The sequence below is a fragment of the Gymnoscopelus microlampas genome, assembly GCF_963454915.1.
Source record: "Gymnoscopelus microlampas genome assembly, chromosome: 23".
NCBI classification, from domain to species: Eukaryota; Metazoa; Chordata; class Actinopteri; order Myctophiformes; family Myctophidae; genus Gymnoscopelus; species Gymnoscopelus microlampas.
Window position 1 is genome coordinate 21,156,888 of NC_139960.1, and position 15,000 is coordinate 21,171,887.

General features: G+C 40.5%; 3 protein-coding genes across 3 annotated transcripts in view; 1 reads left to right on the forward strand and 2 right to left on the reverse strand.

The window, feature by feature from the left end:
* amdhd1 (amidohydrolase domain containing 1) overlaps positions 1-1,905 on the forward strand; it is a gene marked incomplete at both ends in the record, with an annotated part of 3,917 nt that extends 2,012 nt beyond the window's left edge. The window contains 3 exons of the mRNA XM_084049523.1: positions 96-206; positions 616-776; positions 1,800-1,905. Coding sequence (XP_083905649.1) covers positions 96-206; positions 616-776; positions 1,800-1,905 — 378 coding nt within the window. The remainder of the gene's footprint in view (positions 1-95; positions 207-615; positions 777-1,799) is intronic.
* A 1,000-nt stretch (positions 1,906-2,905) lies between these two features.
* On the reverse strand, positions 2,906-8,546 carry LOC311039930 (tetraspanin-9). Its single transcript, XM_084049954.1, has 9 exons — positions 8,326-8,546; positions 7,944-7,992; positions 7,252-7,331; positions 6,498-6,689; positions 6,157-6,231; positions 5,947-6,048; positions 4,632-4,763; positions 3,759-3,842; positions 2,906-3,670 (listed from the first exon to the last, which is right to left on the reverse strand). Exons 3-9 carry the CDS (start codon positions 7,312-7,314, stop codon positions 3,599-3,601), a joined length of 720 nt encoding a protein of 239 aa, XP_083906080.1. The 5' UTR covers positions 7,315-7,331; positions 7,944-7,992; positions 8,326-8,546; the 3' UTR covers positions 2,906-3,598.
* Positions 8,547-10,272: 1,726 nt separating this feature from the next.
* elapor2b (endosome-lysosome associated apoptosis and autophagy regulator family member 2b) overlaps positions 10,273-15,000 on the reverse strand; it is a gene marked incomplete at its 5' end in the record, with an annotated part of 17,100 nt that continues 12,372 nt past the window's right edge. Inside the window, 7 exons of the mRNA XM_084049524.1 lie at positions 10,273-10,693; positions 11,658-11,820; positions 12,872-13,050; positions 13,214-13,340; positions 13,974-14,075; positions 14,525-14,621; positions 14,861-15,000. The exon at positions 14,861-15,000 is cut by the window's right edge and continues 53 nt beyond it. Coding sequence (XP_083905650.1) covers positions 10,622-10,693; positions 11,658-11,820; positions 12,872-13,050; positions 13,214-13,340; positions 13,974-14,075; positions 14,525-14,621; positions 14,861-15,000 — 880 coding nt within the window. The 3' untranslated portion in view covers positions 10,273-10,621. The remainder of the gene's footprint in view (positions 10,694-11,657; positions 11,821-12,871; positions 13,051-13,213; positions 13,341-13,973; positions 14,076-14,524; positions 14,622-14,860) is intronic.

Below are 15,000 nucleotides of genomic sequence, written 5' to 3' on the forward strand. Positions count from 1 at the left end.
ACACACACACACACACACACACACACACACACACACACACACACACACACACACATACACACATAAACATTTTACGGTCCTGGGTTATCTAACAGTCATTATGGGTGTACAGGCTCCCCCAGCCCCGGGCCAGGGACATGTTGGAGGCTGGAGTAATTGTTGCCCTGGGCAGTGATTTCAACCCCAATGCCTACTGCTGTTCCATGGTGAGTATATACCACAGAACTGTCAAAGAGGGTGGTCGGCAAGATGAGACAGAGGGAGGTGAAGGGGTGAGAAATAAAGGTGTCCTGTTAAAGACTCCAAATTTATCACTCACAAGTGGGTTACAGCCGGTAGTTTAGTTGGTGCTTAAAAATATCCATATCGACCTCTGTCGGGTGGAAACCTCACATGTCCAAAACTATTACTAAGGATCCACATTTCAAAAGTAGCAGATCGACAAGCTTGAGCTTGCAGATCTGCAACTTTTGTGTGACGCAGTAGTATGATCAAGTGGGGTGTTAATTTACGAAAAATGTTGGGAGGTTTCTGCCCGACGGCAACCATATGTTTCTTTGATCACTCTGTCCTTTTCTCCACTTTTCCTTGCTTTCTGCCTATGTGTGTTTACAGCCACTGGTCATGCACCTGGCCTGTGTGAACATGAGGATGTCGATGCCAGAGGCTCTGGCCGCGGCCACCATCAATGCAGCCTACGCCCTGGGGAGATCCCACACAAACGGCTCCCTGGAAGTCAATAAACATGGAGACCTTCTGGTCCTCAACACCACACGGTAAATTAGCCGGGATGGCGGCGATCTGACAGCTCGGTTTAACCTCATTAACCCTGGCGTCACTTATTTTGGCCAATTTACAAAAAAGGGACACCAGGGGCCAATCAGGAGAGAGTACCCATTTATCAGCTTCATTTTTGATGAGTGTTCCAGTTCCAATTTTGTCTGCTAATGTCTTTGTGACTTCACTTCCAAATTCACTTGTTAAATCTGTATCCTGGGTTCTCTATCCTGATTGGATAAAATTAGTATCCCGACCTGAAAATGTTTCTGTTTATTAAAAGAGCTGGAGAGACATGGAGACTCCTGTTATTGAAAAAACACTCTATAGTAATGAGTACTATCAGAATATAGAGCTATTTAACACTTATTCTAACCAAAGAAAATCACTTACCCTACCTTTAATGCATCCTGATGCATTGTGAGACTGTAGATTGGTAATTTGTGCTATTTGTCATACAAGTATAAAGGGTTTATACTTGTATGACAAATCTTGCACAAAAAGATTAACAACGTGGCTTAACTAGCTATCTGATATTGTGCACTCAAACATACTTTAGCGTGAGCTGTCAAACCAGCATCTGCTAACCTAGCAGAACCTCCTGTCTTGTTAGCCCTCACCTCAGTCAGTTCAAATATCAATATGTAAATGAGCTGTGCAAGTGAGAACTGGGAAGTTTCCAAATTCAGAGTAGTAAAAATGGGCTTTTCTCTGGGCTCTGACTTCTCAGAGAGGTGATACTTGAGACGTGACAAATACAAGAAGCAACATGGCAACATTCGTGTTGAAAGTTTAAGGTTCAAATGAGATATCACAGCGATTGACAGTTTTAAGCAGCCTTTCAAGTTTCCACTCTGAGGTGGAAAGTAGGACGTTCCAAGACATAAAAATCCCACGTCCTACTTGGCCATTATCACATAAGTACACCTATGTCCAGAGAACTACATCTTGCAAGTAGTACTACAAATGTGTACAATGTTGACCGATACATTAGTTCATGTGTTTTGTCTGTTTTACTGCAGGTGGGAACATCTCATCTACCAACTGGGTGGACACCAGGAGCTCATCCGCTATGTTGTCATTGAAGGCAATGTTGTCTATGACAATGACAAAACTATGGACTTCTAGGCACAGAAAAACTATGTATACTGTATACTATTTTTTTTTCTTCGAATGCTTACCATTACCAATACCCTTACGTTTTCAGTCAAGAATTTATTAGTGTGAATACCACTTTTTTGAAAAACTTTGCGCAAGCCCAATCATTTTGATGTTTTTCAGAAAGGGAAAGTTAAATGAACACATTTTACAGAACAGATGGGGGCCCCAGAGATAAAGGAAAAAACAAACATATCAACTGGAGGTCTGTGGCCTAATGCATGTCAAACTGTGGATCCTTGAAATAAAAAAGGTTGATGATCACTGCTGTAGTGTGTAGTTTACTGAGAATAAATAAACCAACATCCAGTCACCCCCGTAAGAGGTGACTGAATGACTACACCTGCTTGATTCTTAATAGGTGTTCCTAATAAAATGGCCAGTGTGTGTTTGTATATATATATATATATATATATATATATATATATATTAACTCTTATATCCGTGTATTTGATGGTAGAATTAACAATTGATTCTTTCAAGATTGTATTTCAACTATTCTCATGGCAGAACCTGACCCCTGTATGCTCTTTCCTTCAGTTAGACCATACAGCATAGTATAGCTACAGCTATCAGTTACTCAATAACTACAGCAAGCAAAGGTATTTCAATTATTGCCCAACAAACAGCAACAATGTTTGTCCTTTCAGAGACCAAATGGTTTATTGATCCAACCTACAGTATCACACCTACATTTTTAAGGTTGCAATAGGACCGTGTTCAGGACTCTACCTCAGGGGTCTTCAACAGGGGGTCCGGGACCCCTAGGGGGTCCTCAGAGTTACTACAGGGGGTCCGCCAAAATCTTTGTGATATGTTATTTTTTTCCCTAATCACTTGAACCCTAGCATCCCTATTCTGAAGAGAACTTTAGCCAAAAATAGCAGATCTACAAGATCACAACGCCTCACAGCAGATCTGCTATTTTTGGCAAAGAGGTATAGGTGTAGAGGGAAAAGAGCAGACCAAGTAAACAAAAAAAGTTTAATCTGAAACTCAATTTTATACAATATAGAGCGGGTCCCTGCTTCATCTCTCGCTCAGCTAGGGGGTCCTTGGGCTGAAAACGTTGAAGAATTCTGCTCTACCTAATATCAGTGTAATCAAAGGGCCGGTGTGAAGCAGCATACCCAACAAGACCAAATAATCAATAGAAAAGAGACAGCCAATCAATAACTACCAATCATAAGGCCTGAATACTATCAGCTGAGTCAAAACAATGTCTTTAACCCATTACAGAGTAATAATCTGTTTTTATTGAACATGTCTTAATCATATCATAGTGGTGGGTTTTACATAGATCCATAAAAAAACTTTTTTTTAAGCCAACAGCCCAATACAGCTCCCTTTATTCCACTTTCTACTCCATTTTGTTTGGTAGAGCCTTTAAGCTTTTCAAAAATCATTTAAATATAAACACTGGTTATATCGAGCAAGTCATGCGATATTCATAAAAAAATACTAATTCAAATGCTATTCACAGCAATACCTGGATGTGTAGATGAGAAAGGCAAGAAAGGCTACAGTGGCATGCATTACAAGTATGTGTGATTTATTTACTGTACTATAAATATAAAGGCACATGTAATGTCAAGGCAAGTAAGGAAATGTTGAGTTGTGGCACTTGGACACAATTAAGTGTGTGTAACAGAGAGAAAGACCCTCAAGCTTCATACTTCTTTCCTGCTCGGTGAATCTGCTGGTAAAGCGTCATCGAGAAAGCCATTCCGAGGAGCTGCAAAAAGTAAGGGACATTGAATCAGAATAGAGCACAGTGTGGCGTGATGTTCCATGTGTCAGTGTTTGACAGCTGCTTACTGTACCTGAATGACCAACACACACATGGCGATGGTTCCAAGCAGGTGTTTATTGTCATCCATCCACTCCTCTACCTTCTCATAGCAGCCCTGAGAGAACAACACACAGTCTTGAGGAAAGGAAGGGGATGCATTCCCACAAACGTATTCAGGACAAAAAGTTTAACCACATGAACCCTAGCTCTGTGTGTGTGTGTGTGTGTGTGTGTGTGTGTGTGTGTGTGTGTGTTTTCCTTACCTTTATATTTGGAACCCATATTGTATTAACCACAAATAAAAAAGCATTTCACTTTAACTCCATGACCCAACCTCAAGATATCATTGTGTGGCTGCCAATCAATGTTTTACAATAACCTAAGTATAGTGCGTGCACACGCACACACACGAGCCCAACTATTCTAAACAAGCCAAGCCTGTATGAATTTATTTAACCAAATTAACTGAAGCTGTTAATGCTTCTGTCTTTTATGTCTATTAATCATGTTTTAAGCTTGTTATTGATGATCAAGCACCTATGTCTATGTGCATACTAACCAGTTTTGACATTGCAGGATATATATATATATATATATATATGCTTCATTTTCTATGCAAAACAACAATAAAATATTACGTAATTTCTGATCTTAACTGACAGTCCTAAGTCTTGCGAAATGATTTTAAATCCAAAATGAAAAGGTATTTGGAGGCACCTTCCTTAATGTTATCCAGGGTCGCCAGGACTCTACACTTGTCGCGTTGCAATGCATTGTGAGCTTGTAGATCTGCATTTTTGGTGAATGTTCGCCCCAGAATAGGGACGCCAGGATTCATGTGGTTAATGGTTAAATACAAAATAAATCCCCTTAATGCTTTCACTCACACGTGCACCCAACTCACCCGTGTCCAGAAGGTATTGGTGGCATTGCGCCCACAGTCGTGGTAGATGTCCTGACAGCAGCGGTCAGGCACTACCTTCTCTTGCAGGGCAGCGTGCCAGTCGGTATAGCCCATGACCCCACAACACTTCCACTGAGCAAATTAAGGGAATGGATGAGAGGGTGAACTGGCAATACATTATCATTATACAGCCTTAAAGTATAAACTGAATATATATTTTTTGTTTGGAAGTGAGTATGTTATTCAAAACACATTACATATCATATTACACAAAACATGTTTTGGTATGGATTGTCCCTGTAAGAGTCAAAGCTTAAATATCTAGACCCGGCCGAAGGAAAGGGAGGAGATTATGGGCCCTATTCTGGGCGCCGCCTTACCCATTATCCCTAAACTTCTTTGCCATTTTTTACCATTTTAAAAAACATTTTCAGATAGTTCAAGTAGCCAATCTACAAGCTCTCAACGTGTCTATGTAGATCGGCTAGTTGAACTATCTGAAAATGTTTTTTAAAATGGTAAAAAATGGCAGGGATAGGGATAATGGGTAAGGCGGCGCCCAGAATAGGGCCCTATGTCTTTGTTGTTGTTTTTTCTATCCGCAAACCGCTTGACCAAACAGTGCCAAGTTTCTTGTGCATGCTGTGGACAGGTCAAGTACCTCCAAGTATTCTTTTTCCCATAGGTTTTATATTTTTGGAAATATTTAACTTTAAAACCATTTAGGCATTTGGCAGCATCATTTTATAATGCAAGTCAAAGGCTGTTGGATCGGGTTGAAACCGTGCACAAATATCAGAGTCATACGGCATAGTTGCATCATGGATGACAGACGTCATAAAGTGGACACCTGGCCTGGTGGACATGGGGTATGCGCTCAACTGAACACATGAACCGCTCTACTCTTATGCTATATTACATACCAAAGAGTCAACATGAAAGAGAGGAAGGACATGCACATCCCAAACCCCAAGTTGGGCAGGTGCTGACTGCTGAGCGAAGACCAGCAAGAAATGAAAGAAAATAAACGCTCAAACACTGCAGGGCTCCAATTTAAAAACTGCTCTATTGCACCTACGTGCTGCTGTGACATTTCAAACGTGTCTGATGAAGTGTGTTTACCTCCAAATGTCACAGCAGCACGTAGGTGCAATAAAGCAGTTTTTAAATTGGAGCCCTACAGTGTGCAAGCGAATATTTTCTTTCAAAGTGTTAACATGGGCCTTTTTTCAGTTGAAAATACACCATTTTTGTCGAGGGACATGATCGCAGGAGGAAGTATAAAGCAGTCTTCAGTGCCGTGCTTGTGTCATACCTCTGTCTGTATCGTGTTCCATGCATCCTTCAGACCAGCGTTGTTCTCCGTGGTGTACAGTACCAGGCCTTCTTTCAGGTCCTGTCTGGCATTTTCACTCACCTGTACAGACATATAGTAGGATCATGGTATATTTGTATAATCATGACAGATCTACTGTCAGGATCTTTGCAACTAATATGGATATGCTAAATCATTTTAAGTATTTACCTTGTCTGTGTAGATGAAGAAGAGGATGAGGAGAATCAGTTCAGCCAACAGGATGATCAACAGAACAATGAAAAACTGTCAACAGAAAGGAAAAAGAGACAGCTGGATGTAACCTACTGATTTACCAGAAAAGTGCAAGTTACCTGAATAATACATACTACGGTAATAAAATAATACATTTACATAACCAAATATTATATCAAATAAATAGAAATATATTAAATATTGACTAAGACCTAAAGCACAGTGTAATCTTTTTTTTTTGCGCTACACAAATAAAGTTTATTTTCATTGAATATCAACACTCCAGTGATGCATTATGAGTTGTGTAGTTTACATACACTCAACAGCAGGCACTTGTTCTCCTTGATGGCACCCAGACAGCCCAGAAAGCCTGTCACCATGACAACGGTGCCCAGGGTGATGATGAGGTTGGCAGCAGAGAGCGAGGGGAAGGAGGGCGACAGGGTGGCAAAGCTGCCCTGGGACACGGACAGCCATACCCCCACACCCAGCAACCCACACCCACCCAGCTGAAAGACAGAGAGCACATGAAGGCTTAGTCCGGTCACAATTATGACATAATCGCAGTAATTATTTTGCATAATCGTCATAATCATTTCCATGTTTGGAAAAATTGTCATATATTTTACAAAATAGTGGAAATAGTAGATCTACAAGCTCAAAGCGTGTCACGCGTTTTGAGCTTGCAGATCGGCTATTTCCACTATTCATGTTTGTTTTTAATATAAAGTTATTAGGCTAAATTAAGTAAGTTATTTGTCATATCTGCCCTGTGCACCTTTAGTTAAAAGGTAGGGTAAGTGATTTTTTTCTTTTTTTTGTTAAAAAGGTTAAAGTACTATATTCTGATAGTAATCGTTGCTAATCGAGCGTTTGTTCGGTCACAGGGGTCTCTCCAGCTCTTTAGTAAACATAATTTAGTACATTTTCAGGTAGGTGACAAAATTTAAGCCAATCAGGAGAGAGCACTGACATTTTTTTCTTTCTTTATTGAAAACTAAGTTTGCAAGTTCTCTCTGAAGTTATCTTTTCAGAATGATTGTAATAGAATGTATTAAAGCGATCACATACCCAAAAGAGCAGGTTGAAGAGGAAGAGCATGTATTTAACACAGCAGATGCAGCCACGAGCCATGACTGAATTGAGAGACACTGCAACACACAATCAACAACTTCTTATAGTAGACTTAAGACTACTCATTATGGATATATACAGTGCCCACAGGTTTGTGAAAATCAGCCATTCTGTTATGCATTTCTGATGGGAATGGACATATATATACATCAAACTAATTTAAAGTGAACACAATTTTTAAAAAATAAATAAAGACAAGCTAAGTGCTTAACTGAGCTATCCAGTTTAGTAGACCTTGTATTGCGAATTTGTACTTCCATGTACTGTTATTTACTGTCGTGTACTGTTCTCATGTCTTACTAAATAAAGTACATCAATCAATCAATCAAAGAACAACATCAACACAAATCTCTATATTATTATTATTATTTAGATGATGGTTCTAAAAATAGATTATTCTGATGATTACTATTATTAGTATTATTATTATCATAATAAGAAATACCTGAAACAGCATAAGTTGTAGCAATATCAAATGCAATCTGACAAAATATTTACAGTGAATCTGAATCATTTATTTGGCTATTTATTTTTTTGGCTATTAATTTATTCATAAGCGATTTTCCCCTCGGGTCAGTTTATGGCGCATCCAAAACCACAAGGCAGAAAATGACTTTAGGGCTACTTACCACTTCAGCTGGGAGACAAGACAAACTGGCACCGATAGAGGAAATATACCTGCAACATAAAATGTCAAAAAAAGAACTTATTTAGTTATTTTTAAACACACATTATCACTAAGGTTTGCTACATGATCCTCACCACATTGGACCAAATGGGTCTCAACGTGACGTCACTGCATGAAGTCAACTTCACAAGTTTTGTGGTTTTGTAGAAAACGTCCCCAAAAAAAGATCAAATGCGCCTTTCTTACACTTTAAACTACATAACACAAAGTCACTAATTTCCCAGGGGATGAAAGTAAAACGAATCGACTTCAACTCCATTATCCTTGTGCTTTGTGATTGTTTAGATTTCTTTTTCATGTGGAACGACGGGATAGTTTCCTACCGTTAGGTTATGAACTGGAGTTCATCATCCTTCTCTCTCTGGAAACCTGCGCATCGTTAATTTGTTGTTGTTGTTGTGTTTTCACAGCGGTCTGTGCGCACAGATGTACACGTTTGATGATGTTCATACAATGATGATCGCGAGTCGGGGGTGACTTCTAAACTTTGATGATGTTCTGCCGCGGTGCGCCGATCGTCGTTGGGAGCAGGAGGCTGTTTTCTTTGGAAAGGAAAGGGCGGAAACGGGGGGAGCTTTGGAGCAGAGCCGTACAGATTGAAAGAGTTGCGTCCCGTGGCGTCCCCAGGAATTACATTTAGGGCTGGCGAGATTTTGTTTTGCTATTTAAAAAGAATATTTGCCTCCGAGGTGTAGTGGAGTAAAAGTACTGAACATTTGAAATACTTGTCTTGGTTTATGTTTGGCAACTCGATTATTGAATATGGCATAGATAGACTATTCTATGAATATTCTTAATGAACCGCCATTGCTTTATTTACAGTTCGCCCTCTGCTGTGGTGTGAATGGAGTTGACGCAACCTTTTACGGCTCTGGTTTGGAGGCGTGACGAAGCCTGATTTATATACTCCGCCATTTGACGGTGTCGCGCGCCAAAAATAGCCGATCTACATGCCCACAACGCTTCACATCGGCGACGCACCGTGAGCTTGTAGGGCTGTTGTTTTGGCACGCGACACCGTCGTACGGCCCAATGTAGCTACATTAAGCATGGTGATGATGGTGAGTGGGGGGGTGCTGCTATGACGTTATGCAGTGGTGGAAAAAGTTCTCACATTTTTTACTTAATAAGAAAAAGTATCAATGGCATGCTGCAATGCAGAAATATTCTGTTACAAATGAATTAAAAATGTACTTGAGTAAAAGCACAAAAGTATCAAAATGTACTTAAAGTACCAAAAGTAGAAAGTTCACATTTTATAGACCCCTTAACAGACGACGTCATACTGGCTGCGTGCAGCCAGTATGCGCGCAACGAAACCCATTATATCAGGTCTCGTTAGGACGCGTCTCACTAGCCAACACACACAAGAGGGGGTTGGGGTGTGCTGAAACCAGTGCACCCCGAAACAGGTTGGGAATTGATTGCGTGAAACAATCACCTGTGCGTCCAGGCTCAATGTTAGTAAACAAATAATTGGTCTATATGCAGAATGTCCCATTTGACAAGTTTTCAAAATGTATAAAAAATCCTTTGAAAATAGCAGATCTACAAGCTCACAATGCGTCTACAAAATAACTAAAGTTTTCAAATAGTTGTAGTGGAGTAAAAAGTACAATATTTGCTTCAGAGATGTAGTGGAGTAGTAAAAGTAAAAGCACTGACAATTGAAAATACTCCAGTAAAGTAAAAAATCCTCAAAATTGTACTTAAGTACAGTACTTGAGCAAATGTAGTTAGTTACTTTACACACTGATTATATGCTACATATAACACAAACTCTGGCCTTGTGTACAATAAGAAAGTGTATGTGTGTGGGGGGAGTACATCCACGCTGTAATTCTATATCCCAGGGGCTGAATGATAACAATAATTTTACTCTCAAGAACTCCATGGTGCTGAAACACTAGCTAAAATACAAATGACACACACACCCATTTAAAGCCAGAGTTAAAACAATAGAAATAGGAATGACTCATAATCATAAAACAACAGCAGGCCATTCAGACATGGATTACGCAAACAAGAACATCAGTCGGTTTCATCAAAGATGAATTGATTCGGGTGGTGCTGTGTTTTCTCAGTTTGTAATTATAAATCGAAGTAGTTGAATGTTTCTTAACACGGTGGAAACAGACATTTAAGGAATGGAAATTGATGTTGGTTTTACATGATACATCTTGGTACACTTAACTGTATCTGTGTCCGCCCACTCAAACATGCACAAGCAGATCCCCAAAGCCAAGTAAGGTTTTTAATAAAGGCTCATCGTGACAACATTAATATATAAATACATGACTGTGAACAGAAATGTTCAAATAAAAATACAAAATATACAAAAAAACAGTAAAAGCTCATATCTCTTTCTGGAGTGGCCCTATAGAATCTGCATGGCATTAAAGCAGTCCCTGTGTATTCTAGGGTCAAAGGGATTGAAGTCGCTGTCCAGTTTCTGCTACGGTCATACCGGCAGACATTCTCCAGTGGAAACTGGAGCCGCAATGGAGCCCAGCGCAGCAAGCGGAAACAAAGGACACAAGGAGGTGTGCAGTGCCAACACCATTGACTATTCCTCCTTCGTCATCTTCTTTCCTTTCTCCTCTCTGGGTCCACTCCTCCTTATCCCCAGACCCATCTCTCAGACTGGGAGGACTTCAGTTGCACAGACTCGCTGCTCTCTCCGCCATCCCGCTGAAGGACACAATGGCCAGATGAATAATGTTAAATTACATATACAACTGAAAGGTACTATAAGCAAAAAGACACTTGTGGTTGTGCCATACCGGGAGATATGGTCACTGGTGTGCTGTGGTCGTAGATCTGCACACCAGTGCAGTGTTGATTTCGTCGTCTAAAACTATGACGAAAAATGTTCGTTGACTACCTTTTTTCACTGACGAAAACTAAATAAAAACTAAATAAAAACTAATCTATGATGACTAAAACTGAGACTAAATATATTGACAATTTCGTCAACAAATAAAAACTAGACTAAAATGTTGGGGAGGGACTAGTGGAGAAGAGATCCAGTAGAACTAAAAGACAAGTAATTTTATGTTTGGTTGCGCTCGGTGTTGCGCTCTGACAATAGCAGATCTACAAGCTCACAACGCGTCGCGCTACGACGCGTTGTGAGCTTGTAGATCGTCTATTTTCAGCATGCAACCAAGTGTAAAATCAGCCATTACGACACCATCAAGGCACCGCCAAAATACATTATAGTCGACTAAATCAACTGTAGATTTAGTCAACAATAGTCTTATGATATTTAGTTGACTAAAACTAGACTAACAGTAAAACATTTCAGATGACTAAAATATGACTACAGCTAAATGGAATTTGATTCAAATGACTAAAACGTAATCAAAATTTGCTGTCAAAATCAACACTGCACCAGCGTCAATATCTCATGCTATATATAGGTCAGCCTGTCTCCCTTTGTATTTGTAAAAACATTTTTTTGATTGATTGTTGTAAAGTTGAAAGGGAAATGGCATGGCGTAGGAGAGGCACATAGGCAGGATTTGATTCTAGGGCCACCAGAGGTTTGTGTGGTTCTGGAGGCAAGCAGTTCTAAGCACCATGCCATTCACGGGCACTTAATTACATATCATTACCGAGCCACACACATACCCACATACACACACATACACACCTTGTTGGCAATGGCCCTGAGCTTGCCTAGCAGGGAGGGTTTCTGTGCATACACCACATCGTCCTCTGGTTCTTCCCCCTCAGCTAGGGCACAGCTGTCGGCCACTGGAAGCTCACAGTCCTTATTGGCTGACATCACCAGACGGGAGTACTTGTACTCCAACCTGGAATGACATGTGGGACAGCAGACAACAGTCATCATGACTCAGGACAATCTCAAAGGATGACAGTAGTACTTGTCTCAGGCTAGGCAAGCTGATTTGGGTTATTTTCTTAAGAAACTGCTTACTAAGCCACAGAAACAGTCTATTAGAGCTGACTGTTCCCCCCCTTCTACTTTAAAGAAGGCATACATAAATGTTAATACCATTTATTTATTATATTTATTTATTACCAAACTAATAGTTTCTGACACTTTTAGTTTACTAGACCTCTATCAATAGATTGACCTTTATTGATCCCTGTGGGGAAATTCAGTTGTCATAGCAGTAATATGAAACACAGGATGTGTACATGAAAGAGTAGAGATAAGAATAAAATAAAAATAAATATGATAAATAGGCTTAGAATCTGACCCTAGCCATCTGAACTTACAATCTATCACCAGTACATATTTAATATGTACAGACTATCAACAGTGGATATGAGGAATATACAGTACTGTATATTTACAGTCATAAAACAACAACATAATACATCTGTTGAAGTACTGTCATCACATAATAATAACAATATACAATCTATGAACAATGAAACATTACTGTAGTTATCCTTAAAATATATCTATTATGGTTCTGTAGTGTGTGTAACGATTCAAAACCGGGTCTCCCGCGTGGAAAGCCAACATCTCATTCTTAAACACAAGTGTAAAATCAGGCATTACGACGCCATCAAGGCACCTCCAAAATACATTTTAGTCGACTAAATCAACTGTAGATTTAGTCGACTATAATCTTAGGATATTTAGTCTCTACAACATTTCAGATGACTAAAATATGACTAAAACTAAATGGAATGTTATTCAAAAGACTATGACTAAAACTAAATCAAAATTTGCTGTCAAAATCAACACTGGTATCGGGGCGTGTTTGTGGAACTTGTTGGATACTGTCTGTCTCACAAAGTACCGGCCGAGTGACTTGGTCTCCTGGTAATCTCAATGGGCAGATCATGACCACAGACCATGATTGTGATGGGTGGTGCGGTGCCACTAACCTTTTGTTTTTCTTCCAGAAATAGCAGGTGAGAGAGATGAGCAGCACGGCCATGAAGGCTCCACCCCCAACCCCCACCTTCAGCCACAGGGCGATGGCCTCGCAGGGGGAGGAGCTTCTCGGTGGTAGCGAAACACCATTGGTGCACAGCTTTGGTTCGTTCCACACATACAGCGTTTCCTGGCAATTGAGAGTGAGCAAGAGACTTGGGTGAGTTGTCATGTATTGTAATGTAATAACATGTAAAGTGTATAAAAATCACATTGGAAGAAATGCAGTGTATGCAGTTTTGTGTATTCACGCACATTTGTGAGTGCAAGATTGTACAAGTAAATGGTTTTACCCGGACTCCACCCTTGCATGCTCCCTCTATCTGGTGGAAGTCATTTTCTGCACAGAGGGGGCACGCACTCGCACTCTCCCACAGGAAGTGAAAAGTACATCCGTCACAGGTACCTGCAGGACAAGAGCTGCACAAACACACAGAGAGATACAGGCTACGAAGAGGAACATAAAGTAAATACTGTAGCATACCATACACAGGGAAAAAGTAACCTCTAATGAGAAGTAAAGGGGCGATGTTTGTTTAACCCATTAAAAACGGGAAAGCATCAGTGTCATTTTAGATTTTAGAGTTGGCTATTCAAAAAAAGCAGATCTACAAGCTTGTACATCTGCTATTTTTGATTTTTTTGGAAAAATCTTGAAAGTGTTTGAAAAATGTTGCATAATGTAGAACCTTTTTTTTTACCACAAATCTTCTCTTCTGGGGGTCCCTGGCACAAAGCATTTTCAGATGGGGGTCCACGGCCAAATATATATATATATATATCAATTTGGGGGTCCTTGGGGGTATTTTTTGTCACTGCATATTTGCACATCTGTGAGATTTGTCCTCTGCATTTTACCCATCCTAATAATCACTAGGAGCAGTGAGCAACCATTGTGCGGCACTCTGGGAGCAAGTAGGGGTTAAGAGTCACACAGACTCACACTCACACTCACACACACACACACACACACACACACACACACACACACACACACACACACACACACACACACACACACACACACACACACACACACACACACACCCCTACCTGGACACGGACACTTCGCCACGCTCAGGCTTTTCTGGGTTACAGCGAACTGTGGTGACAGAACTCCGACCCTGGTCACATGACGCTGTGGCCTGAGATGACCTGAAATAAAACAGAGAGCACATCATTAAGATCACACATTCTCTCTCTTGACTCACACAGAGTGGCTCTACTGCAGTAGTTCTCAAACCTTTTCATGTCAAGGACACCCAAATTGATATATATTGGGCCGCGGACCTCCATCTGAAAAGGTTTTGAGCCAGGGACCCCCAGAGGAGAAGATTTGTGTTTTAAAAATTCAAAATGATTAAAAAGTTAATAAATTATGTTCATTATAAATGTTCAATATTTTTCAAACTTTTTTAAAAATTGCAGATGTACAAGCTCACTGTGAGCTTGTAGATCAGCTAGTTTTGAATAGCCAACGTATAAATCGATAAAGTGGTTAAAATGATTGTGATGCTATATTAACTACTTTTGCTGGGGACCCCCCCCCTAAGGACCCCTGGGGGTCTCCGGACCCCACTTGGAGAATCACTGCTCTACTGTACCTGTAGAAGAAGTTGATGTCTGGAACACCCTTCGTGTTCTCAGGGAACAGCTCTGGCTTGGCGTTCACTCCATTCAGGACGGTGTCCACTGTTGCGCCTTTAAGAGAACAGAGCTAGAGCTTATTTATTTGGAAATCACTCATTTGCAGATTAGAAACTGCAGATAAAGGAACGGAGAAACAACCAACACTGGGGTATCACTCATCTCTGACTTTCTCTGTTGACTTTAGGAATCCATATCATAATCTTTCGCTGTGTCTGATAATGGTTAATATATTGTGATCTGTACAGTTTATCTGCAATGCAGCATGTGGCCAATAAACACCCGAGTCCTACCAAGAAAGGTGTCGGCCAGGCTGATGGACTGGGAGGAGAGTGCTGTCCTGAAGCCCCGCCCATCAGCCGGGATGATTGTTGATTGACAGATGAAGCTGTCCACTGAGTTGCCAAGTCGGGCTGAGTCGCTCTGGGTATCC

Bases quoted from the DNA above. Each gene is read 5' to 3' on its own strand.
- LOC311039930 (XM_084049954.1), bottom strand. From the start codon at position 7,314: ATGGCTCGTGGCTGCATCTGCTGTGTTAAATACATGCTCTTCCTCTTC. The intron at 6,232-6,497 runs GTATGTAAACTA...TTCTGTTGACAG, and splicing joins ACAAGTGCCTGCTGTTGAGT to TTTTTCATTGTTCTGTTGAT. The intron at 3,843-4,631 runs GTGAGTTGGGTG...TTGTTCTCTCAG, and splicing joins CCAATACCTTCTGGACACGG to GGCTGCTATGAGAAGGTAGA.